The sequence below is a fragment of the Dromiciops gliroides genome, chromosome 4 (assembly GCF_019393635.1).
Source record: "Dromiciops gliroides isolate mDroGli1 chromosome 4, mDroGli1.pri, whole genome shotgun sequence".
Lineage (NCBI taxonomy): Eukaryota > Metazoa > Chordata > Mammalia > Microbiotheria > Microbiotheriidae > Dromiciops > Dromiciops gliroides.
In genome coordinates this window covers 198,693,802-198,712,597 of record NC_057864.1, presented here as the reverse complement: position 1 = coordinate 198,712,597, position 18,796 = coordinate 198,693,802, and the positions used below count along the sequence as shown (strand labels likewise).

Below are 18,796 nucleotides of genomic sequence, written 5' to 3'. Positions count from 1 at the left end.
ACTGATTAAAAACTGCACGAAGACTTTGGGGATACCCTATATGTTGAACAGGGAATTTCACTATCCCCAAAGATTGGTTCTTAATGCCTCCTCTTCTCATGTCAGTCTGGGTTCTGACAACTGCATTGTTGTTTGACTCTGGACGAGGCTCTATGAATCTGTTTCGTCTCCTGTCAAATGGGATCAGAGGATCAAAAACTGAGAGGTGGAAGGGACTTGGGTCCTTCTAATCCTCTGTCTTCTCACTACCCATCTCCCAGGTTTGTTGGAAAGGGCCCATGATCTGCAAAATACTATGTACATGTGAGCTATCATATAGAAAAATGCTTTGTTTGCTGCTCATGCTATTCCCTCTGCCCTTCACTAACTGGTCTCTCGGCTGGAGGGGAATGGAGAAGGCTATGCCTCTTGCCAGCAGCCCAGACAACAACAAAAACCTGATGGCAGATGATGAAGTTTCTTTTTAAGAGGGAAGGAGAGAGGCTAAGCTTTTTTTTTTTTTTTTTGAGTCATTAGAAAGGAGAGAAGAGACCGGGGTTTTTAAGCCAGTAGCAAAAAGCAAAGAATTAAACAGAGCCAAGCTGGTGAGAATAGAATTTTACTATGTTTGGGCACAGATGTGTTGACTTTGGAAGTGTATAAAATACATTCAGGAAGCCGCCTTCCCAGCAGCCCCGAAGAGGCAAAACCTTGGATGCCAGGCCAGGGCCCCTGATGTGAAGGCTTTCGACAGCAGTGTCTGCTCACTCACATAACAGTATCCAGGGTACAGGAAAAGGTTTTCTGGAAAGTAAAGTTTCCCACCCTCCAATACTGCTGAGGGCCTTGTCACAAGCCTGAGACACAGATTGAATGAAACAGAAATTATAAACCAGTTATTAAAGACCACCCACCCCATGTTAATTGTAGTCCCCCCTGTTTGAGGGTATTATGGTCAGTGCATATTCTGCAGCCTGGAAGAGTTGTTACCTCAGAGGCAGCATCAAGGACAATTAAGGCCCCTTTCCTTGGATCCACTGATCAAAGTAACCCTTCTGGTTCCCTCTAATAACCCCATATTGAGGAAAAATCAAAATAATCCTCATTCAGGTAGGATTCTCTCACTGCTGAGCCAGGCTCTGGGGCTTAGGCCCTCGAACACCTGGTGAGCACGAGCATGGGTGACAGCAAGGAGTCTGGCTGCTGTGGTCTGCCTCAGTTCTCCTCAACTCCCACACACCCAACTGCCATTTCCCCTGTGATTCTAAATATCTATTGTGGGTTCCCTGTGTGAACCCTGCCCTCGGCAGATCACCGAGTGAGAACAGTCATCTCTGCTAAGCTTCACAAGGGGTTCCATGCAGATCACAGGGCAAGCTCACGGTCATCACCTTGGCCTGTTCAGAGCCAAATCTGAACACCACAGAGGGACAGCAGCCTCCATTCCCCCAAATTTCCTTGGAAGTGTTATTTTAGGAAATGAGTGTTCGGTATATCCCTTCCCCCACCCTTCCATACCCATCTGCTCACTACCACTTTCTTTAAGTCCCTGTCATCTTTTACTTTGTTCCCACAGTCCAGTGCCCATGAGGAGGCTGTCAGTGAACAGTCTGGTCCATGCAGAGAGAACACTAGAATCGTGTCTCTGCCTGGACATCAATCTCCAAGCAGCTGGGGATATGGGAGGTCACTCAATTCGGCACTGACTCTCCTTAATGTACAAAAAGCAAAGCTGCTTCTGGGGGGCAGCGGGGAATGAGAGTTGCAATGGAGGGAGATAAAAGTTGTTCAGAAAATGGAATCTGGAGAAGGCAGGGACTGCCTTTACCCCCTGCACCTTCTGCCTGACGTTAGAATGGCTGAAGACACAGTCATTTCTTCCTCTTAGCCACAGAAGGAGAACAAATAAGCAACAGAAATCGTGGAGGTGGCTTGGGAGAGAAGAGAAAAGAAGTTAGGTGTGTGGGCAGGGAGGAGAAAAGACTCTCTGAAGCGAGAAATCCAAGGTCTGACAATTAAAACAGGACAAGGATCTCCTCTAGTGTCAGACACCGGCCCTAGAACTGCTCAAATCTCAGTCTTGGGAGGGTGCAGATATAGCACCTCATCTGTTCTCTTCAAGTGTCTAGTGGATAAAGGTAAAACAAGGAAGTCAGGTCCTCTTTCTACCTCGTTGTCTAATGGGAGAAAGTAAAAGCCACATCATACACGCCAACCTCCAAGCTTTCCCTAAAAACTGTAAAGGAAAAGAGTAGTTCCCTTGTTGGCAACATACAGACTGAGTGAAGATGGGAGCTGTTCAGAGTGAACAGCTTGGAGGTAATGGACAAAGGGGCACCCCACAGTGCACCAAGAAAACAGTCTTACTTCTCTTTTGGAGTCTGCTGAAGCCCAAGACTTTGGCTCACTTTTCCTGTCTGCTGGTGTCCGAGGTGTTTCTGCAGCTTAAGAGGTGACAGAATAACTCATACCAGAAGAACACTAATCCAGTGGACACAGCAGACTTCAGCAAGCTGGGAGTGAGGCCTTTAAAAAAACCCTGGGTGCCCTCTTCTTGGAAAATCTTCTGGACACAGTCGAGGAAGCCCTTATACTTTCGAACCTAGAGAAGAAAAACACATGAGCAGCTGGGGAAGCATGGAGAAGTCAAGCTGTGGGCACCATGTGTGGGACCCCCAGGATTCCATCCCTTGGGCAGCATGAGGTCAGAAGCATCCCATTATTTCTCTTTCAACTGGTTTAGTCAGATCTAACCAGAGTACCTCGGAATCTCAAGATGAAGTGAGCCTCTCCATTCCACTAAATATCCCAGACAGGACACCTTATTTTTCCCTCTTTGGGGAAAAAAAAGATTATTGCTCTCTTTTGTTTTTATATCACTTTCCCTCACCAATATACTCCTCCCTCCCTTCCACACTGAGAGCTATGCCTTGTGATTAAGTATAAAAAATAAAAAACGGGGATGAAAACCAATCAAGACAAAGTGAGATATTGACTGAGACAGACAGTCTATACAACAGAGAGTTTATAACCAACAGAACATTTAAAAAGATCTGGTGAGAAGAGTACAGGAAGCAGGATGCATAAGTTCTGTATAAAGCCTGCTGGGGCCACAGATATCAAGAGAAGCACCTCATTCAAGCTGATGTCCCACCCCTGGGCAGGGGAGGGATACGCAGCATTTAACCGTACAGGTCGGGCCTTTCTTGGCTTTTGAAGGTCAAATGCACATGAAGAACTTTGGTCAAGGCTCCTGAGCACCAGGATGAGTATTTTGTAATGACATCCCTATCTGTTCTAATAGGAAGCAGAAGGTCTGCCTTCCTTGACTAACTCACTCAACCCATCTCTTCATCCCTTCCACACTGGTGTCTGTTGCTTGTACTACAGGTATGCTCTTCCATGAAGGTAACAGAGCAAAGCTAGCAACAGCTGGGCCCACTGGCCGGGCCTACTGTGCAGACACAGAAGGTGCAGGCCCATTTTCTGTTGTTTTTGTTTTTAAATAAATCTACATACTTTTAATGGCAGAAAATACTGCTCTCTGGAATACAGGCATTTATGCTGTGATAAAACTAAGAAGAAGTTATAACTGAAATGACCCAGGACTTCCTCTGTTGTGCAGTAATACACGTTTTTAAACCCAGGGAAGCACAAATTTTCAAACCTTGCTGACTGGGGATACATTTGCCTCGTCTCAAGTCTATCTGGGAATTCCTTTTGATGACTGTGGGGGATAAGACAGAAGGAAGAATCAGCCAACAAAGCCCCCAATTTTTCTCAAGCCCATGTCCTCCTTTTCACTTCAGACTCAACCAATACTTCTCACTGGGGTCTATTTTGGTCTCCCTGAATCTAGCGGCAGCTTTTTTTCCCCAAGAACATCTTTGATCATGTCTTTCTCCGCCCTGCTCCCACCTCCACCCCACAATTCCATACAATTTAGACTCAATCTATCTTTCTAGCCTTCTCTAATTACTGCCCCCCTAACCCACCCACGGCTCCAGTCAACACTCTTAGTCAAAGCTCCCCAAAACACAATGTGCTCACCCACCCACTATGTCTTTGCCAATGCCATCCCTGCCATCTCACACAATCCCCCCGCCCCATACTTTGTTTATGGAAACCCTATTCATTCTTCAAGTCCCAACTTGACTTTCATCTCTTTCATGAAGTCTTTCCTAATTTCTCTAGCTGGAAATGCTATCTCTCTCTTTTGACCTTCCTCAGCCCTTTTGTATGCACCTCTTATATGGAACTTAATTACACACTGCTTTTCTCATTTAGCAGAAGAGGAATTTACACAACGATTTCCACTGAAAATTATGTTATCTCAACAGGGCCCTCACCACAGCAAGGCAATCCTTTGACTTCTCCCTAACATATTTATTCTCTATCATGTTCCCCATGCTTCAAACCTTCTCTCTTTAAGAGTCTCTTGCCTCTCCCACACAACTCCTTCCTCTCAAGGCTCCCAGACCTCCCTTCATATTTTACTCAGTAAAAAAAAAAAAAAAGAAGCCATTTGCTTTGAGTTCCCTCATTTTCCTTTTGCTATATCTCAGAACCCCTTAACATCAGCCCCTATTCTCTCCACCTTTATACTGGTCTCTGATGAAGAGACAGCTTTTCTCCAAGACAAGGCCAAACCCACTATGTGTACCTTTAATTCTCTCTTCCCATTTCATCTGGCAGACTGCTCCTCAAATTATCCCTTTTCTCCTTACCTCCCTCCTCTCCTCTCTCTCATCTTCAATCTTTCTCTAGCTACTGGTTTATATTCTGCTACCTACAAACATTCCCAGGTCTCCTCTAGCCTTGAAAAACCCTCACTTGACCCCACCATTTCTTCAAGGTATCATCCTATATCTCTCCTCCCTTTTAAAAACAAACTGCCTGGGGGCAGCTAGGTGGTGCAGTGGATAAGGCACTGGCCCTGGATTCAGGAGGACCTGAGTTCAAATCCGGCCTCAGACACTTACTAGCTGTGTGACCCTGGGCAAGTCACTTAATTCTCATTGCCCTACCAAACCCCCCCCCCCAAAAAAAAACCCAACTGCGTGAAAAAGTTTTGTCTACACTCTTTACCTCTACTTCCTCTCCCCCAGGTCCTCAAGCCTTTGCAATCTGACTTCAGATTTCATCACTTGAGTAAAGTTGCTCTCTCTAAAGTTACCAGTGATCTCTTGATTGCCAAATACAATGGCCTTTTCTCAATCCTTAAACTTCTTCACCACCTGACACAATTCTCTTCTGGATCCCCTCTCCTCTCCAGGTTTTCATGGCCCTACTTTCTCCTCCCACCTGTGTGACCCCACCTTCTTAGTGTGAGATTTAGACTGCAGAAAAGCTCCACCATGAAACCATGTGAGGAAGTTGTGTCTGCGTCTGAGTCCTGTCAATCAGTGCTACCAACCAATTATCTTGGAGCTATGTGTGTGGACCGCCCAGCTTCCTGTTTGACAGAGGGCTTCTGGGAGAAGGGGGAGGATCTCAGCCTTTTTGTGGCCTGATGGGGGCTTGGTGATAGAGACAGGCAGGATAGGGAGAGCAGGCAAATCTCATACTTTATCCATGTGTTTCTCTTTACTAAGTCTTAATATACTTTAATAAATACTTAAAAGTCTAAACTCTTGCTAAAGCTTCTAATTTAAGGCGACCATTCATTAGATTTTAGACATCATAGTTAGAATTTTAGCCCCTTTACATTAGGATCCTTTGCTGCATCATCATTTGTATGCTACTTCCTATGGGTATATATATATAGGTATATCCCAATCCATACCCAAGGTACACGGGTTGATCTGTAGGGAGTCATTCTGCCATATGTTCTCTGTTCTGACGATCTCCCAATGATCATCTCTAATCAGATGATCCATATAGTCAGCCCTAGTCTTTCTCCTGAGTTCCAGTTCCCCATCATCAACTGCCTTGTAAAATTTAAAGCTGGATGTCCCAGAAACACCTCAAACTCAACACATCCAAAACACAACTCACTATTTTCTCTTCTTTTTGCTGGCTTCTGAAGACACCATCATCTTTTGAGGTAGCAGGTTCACAACCTGGGGGTTATTCAGTCATTTAGTCTTTTTTTTATTCATTCATTCATTTATTTTTTTGCAGGGCAATGAGGGTTAAGTGACTTGCCCAAGATCACACAGCTAGTAAGTGTCAAGTGTCTGAGGCCAGATTTACACTCAGGTCTTCCTGAATCTAGGGCCAGTGCTTTTTCCAGTGCGACACCTAGCTGCCTCTCAGTCATTTAGTCTTATGCAACTTTTCAGGACCCTATCTTTTCTTGGCAAAGATATTAGAGTGATTTGCCATTTCCTTCTCTAGTGGATTAAGACAAACAAGTTAAGTGACTTGCCCAAGGTCACACAGACAGTGTCTTCTGTGAATGACTTAGTTATTTTCAGCAATACAATGATCTAAGACAACTCTGAAGGACTTATGAAAAATGTAATCTATCTCCAAAGAAAGAACTGATGGTGTCTGAATACAGATCGAAGCAAAAAGTTTTTTAGTTCCTTTTTCTTTTTGTTTTGTTTTGGTTTTTTTACATTTTTGTGGGGCAATGAGGGTTAAGTGACTTGCCCAAGGTCACACAGCTGGTACAGGTCAAGTGTCTGAGGCTGGATTTGAACTCAGGTCCTCCTGAATCCAGGGCCAGTGCTTTATCCACTGTGCCACCTAGCTGCCCCAGTTCCTTTTTCTAAAGTTTTTTTTGTCTGTTTTCACAACTCGACTAATGTTGAAATGTTTTGTAAGACTATACATGTATAACTTATACCGAATTGCTTGAGTACTTAAGGGTGGGGTGGGGAGGGAGAGAGAAAGAGAATTTGGAACACAAAGTTTTAAAAATCGATGTTAAAATTTGTTTTTACATGTGATTTGGGAAAAAATAAAATTCTAAATGAAAGAAGAAACTGAACAGAAAACATACATCAGGGAGCTAAGGACACACTACCAAGTCTTTAACAAAAGAGTTCCTTTAAACTCCCCTTTTACGGAAAGTACTATTTAATTCTTATTTCAATACTTCAAAGAGCTAGAATTCATTTCATGGGAGTGTGTACTCCCTCCCTCCATCAACACTGAACCTACTGCCTTGATTTGGGAGATAGGCTTTGAGAGTTCCTATAGCTGAAAAATTAAGCTGTAGCTAACCTGGTGACAAAAGTCTTTCTAGCTAATTGAGGCTGGTCTTCAGCTGACAGACCACCTCTCACTGGGCCCAGTTCCAATTTGGCAGCCCAGTCTGCCAAGAGCTTCCATAACCTTTGGGGAACCAAGATCAACTCCAGGCCACAACAAGGCATCAGAATCTTTTTTTTGCCCCTCAGTTAAACAAAAACAACAGAAAGGACCAACCATCAACTACTTGCAAGTCAACGTCCTAAGTAATATGGATGTAAAGACAATTCTGTTAAAGGTGCTGCTCTCAAAATATTTCCAGTTTAATAGGGTAAAAAGTCTAAATACAAATACTGATGATAGAAAGAGATGACGACAAGAGAGCCAAAGAAGGAAAAAGAGAGTTCCAGGCAACAGACAAAGAGAAGTTTGAGAATGGAGAAGTTGCTGTGTACAGTCTGTCTATGAACCAGGATTAAACTGACCATGTGAAACCTATGGCAATTTGTAGAAAGAACTTTGAGCCCCCTTTTTAATGCCCAGGCTTTCAATCACCCCAACCAGACAGTCAGATTCCCAAGGGTAGACCATGAGTCCTTCCTTCCTCTGTGTCCATACACCTTATTGACCAGCATCTACAATGGGCACTGCTGGGGATTCTCCAATCATCATCATAAGAGCTTTGTGCTCAGGAAGTGCTCAGTGCATGGGAACACCAGGCCTTTGAACGTGAATAGAAGGAAGCTGCCGCTATTTAAGACGGGTATGTTCCTCATTTCACACTAAGTCATCAGGATCAGAGCAGAAGGTTCTTTATCCAATCATTCACCAAGTTCTGTGGATCTGGCCTCGGCCATCCTTTACATCCAACTCCTCCTTTCCATTCCCACTGCAAGCGCCCTCATTCAGGCCTTCATCATTTCTTACCCATCACTACTGTAATCACATCCTTGCCACCAGTCTGACCCCCTAAATCCATCATATACACACCACTGCCAAACTGATATTCCCTATTAATTAAAATCTCTGATATATCACTCCCCCTTCTCAAATCCTTCCCTGGATCCCCACTGAGAGCACTTCTCACCTGTCCAAAGGGTTCCCGGGCTTTCTCAAAGCCACCCACCTGCAACCTCTTCTTAAAGAGGTCCAGGGGATATGTAAGAGTCTTGCTGATGACCCCAGCTCCACTGCCACATAGCAGATTTTTGAGGTTCGCTGCAACAAAAGAGGAGGGTGGTAAGAGAAGAAAAAGAAAAAATGCAGTCTGAGGTCTTCATCTCAGACAGGGACCCCAGAACACCCTACTTTGCCTATCTCAGAAGAACAAATCCTCAAAGTCTCCTTCAGTCACGAGAATGGATTTTGTTCAGGAAAAGAAATGGGAAGAGCAGCCAATTTCTACAAGAATAGTAATTAACTGCAGATTAGTTCTGGCTGATGTCAGGATGGAAGACTCTTCCCCTCAAAAAATTTCCACCAAAGGCCAAGTGAGGTTATTCTATCACACAAAAGTTCAAGGATGGAGCCTGAAAGAAGTCAGAAAGTGGGCAAGTTAGGCTTCTGACCAAAGCCGCTGAACCAGTCTCCTGATAGCCTGGGGATGGAGAACATCAAAACAGCAAGGCCTCAGGTAGGGGTTCAGAGGCAGTGGTGAGAAAATCTAGCAGCTGGTAAAGGCATCTATATGTTGAAGACCTCTAAGTCTGTATCATGTTCACAAGGCCATTTCCTTAACCGAATCGGCCTTCCTCCCACCATGAGCCAACTCGGGAATGTCAGATGACACATGCTCACTGAAGAGGTTGCCCCTGCACTCACCATTTTTCTTTCCGTCAACTGGAATGGCCCATTCGTAGACCTGCTTCAAGGCGCTATAAAAAGAGAACTGGAACCCCGCATAAGGGAAGATGGCAATCAAAGTGGGTGGCAAGCCTCTGTAGAAAGCCAAGGGGCCTTCAGACTTGTACATCATCATCACACCATGACGGAGGTTTCTGTAGATCTGCACGTATGCACAGGGAGATCTGGTGAACTCATATGGTCAAAGGATCTTGGGTTTAGAGTTGGATGGGATCTTAGAAGCTATGAAATTCAACTCCAGATAGGAAACTAAGGCACAGAGAGATTAAGTAACCTGCCACACAGCTAGTATGTACCTGAGGCAGAACTGAACCCAGGTCTTCCTGACTTCAAATCCAATGCCCATCATATGGCACTACCTCTGTGGGCTTTATTCCGCCTCCCCCCAGGTAATAACATAACTAACAAGTACATCATTTCTGCTATCAAGATCAGCCAAACTGCCAAAGAAAATAGCCAAGGGAAATCCAAGGGATACAGACTGACAATGTGCATGACATAAGGGGGACCTAAAGGGTTTTCCATTGTTTGCTTGCTTCTTTCGTTTTTTTTTGTTTTGTTTTGTTTTTTGTTTTTTGAGTTAAGTGACTTGCCCAGGGTCACACAGCTAGTTAAGTGTCAAGTGTCTGAGGCTGGATTTGAACTCAGGTCTTCCTGAATCCAAGGCCAGTGCTTTATCCACGGTGTTACCTAGCTGCACCTTGCTTGCTTCTTTCAACTACTATTTCAACACAATTCATTAAAATTAAGTCACAAATTGTCATAGTAGGGGCAGCTAGGTGGCGCAGTGGATAAAGCACCGGCCCTGAAGTCAGGAGTACCAGAGTTCAAATCTCAGACACTTGATACTTACTATACTAGCTGCGTGACCTCTGGCAAGTCACTTAACCCCAACTGCCTCACCAAAAAACAAAAACAAAAACAAATTGTCATAGCACCCTAATGCTAGAACAATTTCAAAACTTTGGGTAGACTGCCCTGTGCCTCAGCCTGGTGGGTTTACATTTAGGTAAGGTCAGATCCACAGGTATGCATGCTTTTCTTCTTTTTTGTAAAATTATTTTCTTTTTCCCCAATTCCATGTAAAAACAGTTTTCAACATGCATTTTTAAAATTCGGAGTTCCAAATTCTCTCCTTCTCTCCCTACCCTGCACATTGCGAAGGCAAACAATTTGATAGAGGTTATACATGTGTAGTCATGCAAAACATATTTTCTGGATGCTATTTTTAAAGAGCACCAGGAAGTTACTGGTTTGTTAAAGTACCTAGATATTTTAAAACATATGCAGCTCAGATTTTGTGGTGGCTCAGGGTTCCATGAATTTTCCTGCAGCCTTTTGTAATGCACATCGTGATGTTTTTACATCACAATTATTTCCAAAAATACTCCACCACCCAGCCCCAAAACCCTCTCCATAACAAAGACAAATAGTTAAACAAAACCAACCAAAGTGAAGACAGGGCAACTTCTAAGCCAATGCACCTAGCACAGCTGTCAGCTCCTGCAGAGCTACCATAAAGGAAGGGGTATTTGCTCATCTCTTCTCTTGGTCATTTACAATGCTTTTTTTTGTTCCTATTAAATTTTTTTTTTTGCAACAAACATTTTTTTTTTCCAGTTACATGTAAGGGCAGTTTTCAACATTCATTTTCATAAGATTTAGAGTTCTGGGGGCAGCTAGGTGGCGCAGTGGATAAAGCACCAGCCCTGGATTCAGGAGCACCTGAGTTCAAATCTGGCCTCAGACACTTGACACTTACTAGCTGTGTGACCCTGGGCAAGTCACTTAACACCCCCCCAAAAAAAGAAAAAAAAAAGATTTAGAGTTCCAAATTTTTCTCCCTTCCTCCCTCCCTTTCCTCCCCCCTCCATAAGACAGCAATCATCTTATATATGTACAATCCACAAGTGCTCTTTTTATCAGTTCTTTCTATGGGGGTGGATAGTAAGCTTCATCATTAGTCCCTTGGGATTGTCTTGTTCCTATTAAATTTAGTTCTAAGGGGCGCAGTGGATAAAGCACCAGCCCTGAATTCAGGAGTACCTGAGTTTAAATCCGGCCTTAGACACTTAACACTTACTAGCTGTGTGACCCTGGGCAAGTCACTTGACCCCAATTGCCTCACTAATTTAAAAATAAATAAATAAATTTAGTTCTACACATAGAGATCTTCCATGAGATGCCTCTTCCAGATTTGGAATCCCCTTTTCACTTGGCAAGTTCTTCATTAAATCTAAAGCCAACTATGGGGGGCAGCTAGGTGGTGCAGTGGATAAAGCACCAGCCCTGAATTCAGGAGGACCTGAGTTCAAATCTGGCCTCAGATACTTGACACTTACTAGCCGTGTGACCCTGGGCAAATCACTTAATCCTCATTGCCCTGCTAAAAACAAAAAAACAAAACAAAACAAAATCTAAGCCAACTCGTTCTAGCTACAGATGTAAGACTACCGTCCACCCCAGATTCTGTCGTCTATAGAGATGGGAATCTCCTTGCACAGCCTTTTGTGCACTTGTGTCCTGCCACCTCAGATCAACTTCTCACTTCCCTGAGCTCTGATTGCCATTACAATCAGTATCCTAGGGGCAGCTAGGTGGCGCAGTGGATAGAGCACCAGCCATGGAGTCAGGAGTACCTGAGTTCAAATCTGGCCTCAGACACTTAACACTTACTGGCTGTGTGACCCTGGGCAAGTCACTTAACCCCAATTGCCTCACTAAAAAATAAATAAATTAAAAAAAAACAACAATCAGTATCCTAGAACTTAGCATCCCCAGATGAGTGGGCAGCTCCACCAGGGAAAGGGCTCTGATTCCTCTATGCTGGCATCCATCACAGCATCCAACATCATACTACATTTTTTTTTTAACATCATACTTTTCATACAGGAGGTATCTGAAAAATCAGTGAATACTCACTGATAAAATGGAGGACTTAGGAACCAATCACTCAAATGACCAGATTCACTAGAATGCCTTTAAATAGCACACTCTTGGGTGCAGCTAGGTGGAGCAGTGGATAAAGTACCAGCCCTAAATTCAGGACGACCTGAGTTCAAATATGGCCTCAGACACTTGACACTTACTAGCTGTGTGACCCTGGGTGAATCACTTAACCCTCATTGTCCCGCCCCCCCCAAAAAAAAAAAGCACACTCTTAGGGAACCAAACTAGAACAATTTGCATGATAACAACAATGCAAAGACAAATACCATCAAAAGACTTAAAATCAATGCAATCAGAAAGTCTTCAGATCAGTGCAATGATCAACCATGATTACAGGGAATAAGTAAGGAATGCTAGCTACCCCCTGACTTTTTTTGGGGGGTAAGGCAATTGGGGTTAAGTGACTTGCCCAGGGTCACACAGCTAGTAAGTGTTAAGTGTCTGAGGCTGGATTTGAACTCAGGTCCTCCTGAATCCAGGGCTGGTGCTCTATCCACTGTGCCACCTAGCTGCCTCCAATGGAGGACGTGACTTTTTTTTTTTTTTTTGCTACCCCCGGAAAGAGAGGTGATGGACCCAGGGCACAAAATGAGAAATGTTTTTTGGACAGGGACGATGTGGTAATCAGTTTTACTTGACTATACACGTCTGTTACAAGGTCTAGGTTTTTTTTTCCCCAGTAGGGATTGGTAGAAGGTTGAAGAGGGATAGAAAACAGATTTTTGTTCATTGAAATAAATGTAATTTAATTTTTTAAAAAACAGGTAATTTCGGGGCAGCTAGGTGGCGCAGTGGATAAAGCACCGGCCCTGGAGTCAGGAGTACCTGGGTTCGGATCCAGCCTCAGACACTTAACACTTACTAGCTGTGTGACCCTGGGCAAGTCACTTGACCCCAATTGCCTCATTAAAAAAAAAAAAACAAACAGGTAATTTCTGTTGCATTAAAAATGTGATTTTGAGGGGCGGCTAGGTGGCGCAGTAGATAAAGCACCAGCCCTGGAGTCAGGAGTACCTGAGTTCAAATCCAACCTCAGAAACTTAACACTTACTAGCTGTGTGACCCTGGGCAAGTCACTTAACCCCAATTGCCTCACTTAAAAAAAACAAACAAAAATGTGATTTTGTTCACATAAACTCTATTTATAATTCCCTTTTTGGAAAGACAGCTATTATGCCAATGCCAAATGCCAAGAATATTTTTATAGTACTTTGTGTGACTGGGTCATCTATAAATATTTATCAGTGGGCTAAAGGGTTTTTTCAAGTCTTTCACTCTAAGAGAATGAATCCCACTTAATCAGACTTTTCCTTAGAGGCCCAATTTCCCAGCCCCTTAAAGATTCTGTGCGTCTCAAACCCCTTATCACTCACCTTGGGCTCACCCTGAGCAGCAAAACGAGTTCGGAGAACATCAACAGGCTGCACTGCCAGAGTGGCCGCACAGGCAGAGAGGCCACCACACACAAAATGCATTGAGAAGTCACGTGTGTCCTGCCACACAGTTCTGTGGACCAGTTCAGTCAGGAGCTCAAAGGTCACGAACTATAAGAGACAGAGACACACCAAGTCAGAAGGATGTGGCCGAGCCTCACTATCAGAAATGCTATCCTGGACTCAAAGTGGACACTGTAGGCAAAATGGGCATTGCATTGCCTTGAGTATATCTTTAAGGGAAATTAATGCCACTTCAGCTTTCACTTTCCAAATGGTGGTGTGTAGCAGAGCCTCAGAGAAAGAACTGCACAGGGCCAACAACATTCAATGAATATTGAACTAAGAATGCAATGCGGGGACAGCTAGATGGCGCAGTGGATAAAGCACCGGCCCTGGAGTCAAGAGTATCTGAGTTCAAATCCGGCCTCAGACACTTAACACTTACTAGCTGTGTGACCCTGGGCAAGTCACTTAACCCCAACTGCCTCACCAAAAAAAGAAGAAGAAGAAGAATGCAATGCGGCAGAGGAGAGAGGGATCTGGGCTAGGAACCAGGACAGCTGGGCTCTCCTCATGGCATTATTACTAACTCACTTGGGTAAATCACTTAAACCCGTGTCTCAATGTTCTCCTCTTTCAAAGAAGGATGATAATACCTGCTGCCTCACCTACTTCACTGGGGGACTCCAAAAAGATGTTTGTGAAAATACCTTGAAAAGGACTAGACAAATAGGGTTATTACTAATTATATTCATGGACTCTCTGCAGGAGATGTGGCACCAGGTCCATTCTATGCTGTATAATCCATAGCATGCTGTAGTTACTTAATTAAATACATCTGACAGGGATGGTGGGTGCACAGTGAAAGGCAGATGCCTTTCAAAGCACATTCTGAATGTACTTTCTATTTCCAGAAAAAATTTCACATAAGCCAAACAAAAAACACTTTGATACAATCATTCCTGCCCATTTTTTTGTTTGTTTTTTTGTGAGGCAATTGGGGTTAAGTGACTTGCCCAGGGTCACACAGCTAGTAAGTGTTAAGTGTCTGAGGCCAGATTTGAACTCAGGTCCTCCTGAATCCAGGGCCAGTGCTCTATCCACTGCACCACCTAGCTGCCCCATTCCTGCCCGTTTTGAGGCAGTCCCCTGAAGGTAGCTACCTTGCTTGCCTCATCTTCTTTATCTTCCTTCATTAAGCTACTGAAACCTCAGGTCATTGGCCTGTTTCCTGCCACTTACTTGGACAGCTCCATAGCCTATGGAGAGAATTTGAGCTGGAATATGCCCCTTCCAGAACGCTGTTAGGCCTTCCTCCTTCAGGATCTGCCTTGCTGCCTGTATTATCCCATAGTATTTTGCATGTGGATCACTGGATGACAGACACTCAACCTGAAGCTATAAACCAAAGGACAGAGACAATGGGAAGGGAAGAGAGGTGAAAAAAGGGGGGACGAGGGAAAGAGACTTTTCAGGAAAGAAGCAGAGAACATTCTTAATTTTGAAGAGACACTTCCAGTTCCAAACATCACAAACAACTTTTGTAAGGGGAACTAAACTTGTATTTCTACCCAGTACATTGCAAAAAGAAAGAAAGGTACCTGGAAACGAATTTTGATGACATCCAAGGGGCTGATTAAGGCCCGAGTAACAAGTCCAGAGGCAGACCCAGCCACTGCCACATCCGCCTTGGAAATTTTCTTCCTAGTTGGTTTGGGGTCATAACCGACCATCCCTGCCTTTCTCACATGCAATGTCCATCCGTATTAAGCTAAAAGCAAAAGACAGGTGGGAAAAACAGAAGCAGCTTGTTCAGAGACTGTTCACTAAGGAGCTTTCTGGAGGGATCTGGGTGTGCTGCCAAATTCCTGGCAGGTGTCCAAAGGTAAGAACAAAACAAAAACCCAGGCTGCATTTAGAATGTGAGTCTATTATACAAGGACCATATTTTCTTGTAAACAATATCCAACAGTGGAGAGTCATGAGGCATTAACAGCACCCACACCTGGACTGAAAGGCAACCTAGCATAGTGTATGGAAGGGCAGCCTGGGAGTCAGGTGGACTACCACTGACACACATGGGCTGTATGATCACAGGCAAGTCAAATCAAAGAACTTTCTAAGACCTGAAGTGACAAAAAGTGTTCATGCCCCTCCCCTCCAAAAAAGTCTAATCAGGGGCAGCTAGGTGGCGCAGTGGATAAAGCATCGGCCCTGGATTCAGGAGGACCTGAGTTCAAATCTGACCTCAGACACTTGACACTTAGTAACTGTGTGACCCTAGGCAAGTCACTTAACCCCCACTGCCCTGCAAAAAAAAAAAAAGTCTAATCAATATACAGGCATTAATTAAGTTCTCACTATTTGCCAAGCATTGAGCTAGGCACTGGGGATTAATATGAAGGACACCCAAGTGAGTTCATATAATTCACTTATCTGCTTAACTCTAAGCTTATAAGAAGGGAAAGGGAAAGGAATAAGCATTTATTAAGCTCCCACTACATGCCAGACAATGTGCTAAATTCTTCACAAATATGATCTCATTTGATTCTCACAACAATGCTGCAAAGTAGGTGCTGTTATTATCCCCATTTTACCTTTGAGGAAACTGAAGCAAGCAGAGGTAAAGTAATTTACTCAAGGTCACACAGCTAATGAGTCAGATTGAAATTCAGGTCTTCCTGAGCCTACAGCTCTATTTGCTCCATCTAGCTGACTTTGTCCTTATCCACTTCCCAATGAAATAAAATTATTTTTCCTCCACTCTCCCCTCCCCTTCACACCCAGTTCATCTTGGACAAATTATTATGAAGTTTTCTAATCTCGTTTTAGAACTTTACATAACAGGAGGCAATATTTATATGGTACTTTGAAGGTTTGCAAAGTTTCAAAAATTTTATGTTCATGATGCTGACTGAGAGGAGCAGAACCAGGAGAACACTGAACACAGTAACAGCAACATTATGTGATGAACACTGGTGATAGACTTGGCTCTTCTCAGCAGTACAACGATCCAAAACAGTTTCAAAGAACTCATGATAGAAAATGTTCTCAACATCCAGAAAAAAGAACCATGGATTCTGAATGCAGATTGAACCATAATGTTTCTACTTTTGGACTGATTCTTCTTTCAAACAATGACTAATGCAGAAATATGTTCAATGTGATTGTACAAATATAACCCATATCAGATTGTTTTCCGTCTTGGGGAGGAGGGAGGGAAGGGAGAAAAAAATTTGGAACTAAAAATCCTGTGAAAACAAATGTTGAAAACTATCCTTATATGTAACTGGAAAATAATAAAATACTTTTAAAAATTATGTTCATAACAACCCAATGAGGCAGATATTACAAGTATTAGTTTTCTCCTTTTAATAGAGGAAGAAACTGAGTCTCAAGAAGAGTTAAGTGAATTTGCCTGTAATTATACAGGGCATCTACAAAGTTTTAGTTTAAAACTACATTAAGATTTTGGGGATTATCCTCTACAGCCAGGAAGCTGGGATTCTAAACTATTTTCCTTACTCCAAACCCAGAATGCTTTCCAGCCGATCTTTTTTTTTTCTTTTGGTGAGGCAATTGGGGTTAAGTGACTTGCCCAGGGTCACACAGCTACTAAGTGTCAAGTGTCTGAGGCCGGATTTGAACTCAGGTCCTCCTGAATCCAGGGCCAATGCTTTATCCACTGTGCCACCTAGTCGCCCTCCAGCCAATCTTTTTTGTTTTTCCTCTACTTCTACTGATTTCTATTCTTTCTTTTCAAATTGTTTTTTCCTTTCCTTCAACAACCTCAAAACAATTTTACCTACCACTGCGACTGAGAAAGCAGGCACTTTACTGCAATCCTGAGAACTGTGGTCTTCCTGTCTCTGAAGCCTCTATTTGTGAAAGTCTTTGTCTTAACTTCAAGTGGGATCCAAAGTGATAATGCCCTCCTCCAATGCTAGGCCATGGTCTCTTTCCTAATGTCCACAATAAAGTGATTTGAAATTCCTGATGTTCCCTGTGAAGGTGCAGGATGTAAATGGTGCAACTAAGGAGAGAGAACCTCCCAAGGACACACTGGGAAGAACAGGCTACTGCTGAGTCAGAGGTCACAGAGGCCAACCCTCTCATTCAACAGACTTTAAGACACCAGGCTCCTGCCTGTGGGCCAGAGCTCTTAGGTGATGAGAGACTACTTGTGTCTGTGTACACTTGTGTGCATCCTGGTGTGTGTGTGTGTGTGTGTGTGTGTGTGAACAACTTTGGTTGGGGGTGTTTGCCCCTCCCAGGCTTTGTGTGTAAACACACTTGAGTGGAGTGTGAACCTATCTCAGTGTGTCTCTGTGAGCCCATACCAGGTGTGTCTGAGCATGGATACCTGTGTGTGTGTGTGTCTGAGTGTGGATGCCCTCGTGTGTGTGTGTGTGTGGACACCTCTGTGTGTGAGTCTGAGCATGGCCACCTTCATGTGCATATCTGGGTGTGAATACTCTCGTGTGTGAGTATGAATGCCCGTGTCTGAATGGGGATGCCTCTCTGTATGTCTGAGAGTAGATGCCTTCCTATGTGTGTCAGCCCTGAATCTTCGTGTTTGTCATATCATGGCCTCCTGAGACCACCCAGTGGTACAAGGCAGAGTGCTAGGCTTGGAGCTGGGTGGACCCCAGTTTTGTTTTTTTTTTTAATGGACCCCAGTTCTAATGCTGCTTCTGCCACTCTGGTGCCCCTGGGCAAATCACTTCACCTTTAGTCTCAGTTTCCTCATCTGTGAAATGGAGACAATAACTGTGCCTGCCTCCCACGGGTGTCTTAAGGACCAAAAGGATCTACGTTTGTAAAGCGTTTTGCAAAACGTGAATGGGTCACTGAAACTCGCGTGTGCGCGCAATTTGTTATGTACGAGTGAGGCGCCCCGCCCCACATGTGAGCATGCATGTACAGGGCCCGGCCGGGGAGGGCACATGCGCAAAGATCACCCCTGGGATCTTCTCCCAGGCCCGTTTTCCCAAAGGTGTCTGAGGCGGCGGGTGGGAAGGGGGCGGCAAGGGGGAGGACAGAGGTCACTGGGTCACTCACCCAGCTCCGCAGGCTCAGCCCGGTTCCGGTTCCGCGCTCCAGTCTTTCCTTTACCAGACGTCGCCAGGCAAGAGCCAGCAGCGCTCGCTCCGCCGTAAGTGACGGGCCTCCAGTCCAATGACAGCGAACTACTTGCCACCTCACTCTCCGCTCTCTCGTTCTAACTGAAGGTCCTCAAGTCCCGCCTCCCCCAATAGGCCCCGAGGGATCTGGATAAGGATCCCGCCTTTCCAGCCCACCCTTGAGACGCAAAGCTTCCTGGGAGATGTAGTCCCGCCGGGAGCGTGGGTTTCTGAATTCCTGAAGGAGGTGCCCTCGCTAGTTACTCCCACATAGTAGGCTCCTAAAGCGCTGCTGGGGGCGGGGAG

At 44.3% G+C, this 18,796-nt stretch overlaps 1 protein-coding gene across 2 annotated transcripts; it reads right to left on the bottom strand.

The window, feature by feature from the left end:
• Nucleotides 1–589: 589 nt before the first annotated feature.
• Nucleotides 590–18,572, bottom strand: SLC25A19 (solute carrier family 25 member 19). 2 transcript variants are annotated; one of them, XM_043962589.1, is made up of 8 exons: nucleotides 18,429–18,572; nucleotides 14,969–15,138; nucleotides 14,610–14,765; nucleotides 13,305–13,475; nucleotides 8,941–9,124; nucleotides 8,207–8,337; nucleotides 2,347–2,581; nucleotides 590–836 (listed from the first exon to the last, which is right to left on the bottom strand). In XM_043962589.1, exons 2-7 carry the CDS (start codon nucleotides 15,098–15,100, stop codon nucleotides 2,384–2,386), a joined length of 972 nt encoding a protein of 323 aa, XP_043818524.1. In that variant the 5' UTR covers nucleotides 15,101–15,138; nucleotides 18,429–18,572; the 3' UTR covers nucleotides 590–836; nucleotides 2,347–2,383. The 2 variants fall into 2 exon arrangements, with proteins under 2 accessions (XP_043818524.1, XP_043818523.1); XM_043962588.1 differs by having other exon boundaries at nucleotides 590–2,581.
• Between the last annotated feature and the right edge of the window lie 224 nt (nucleotides 18,573–18,796).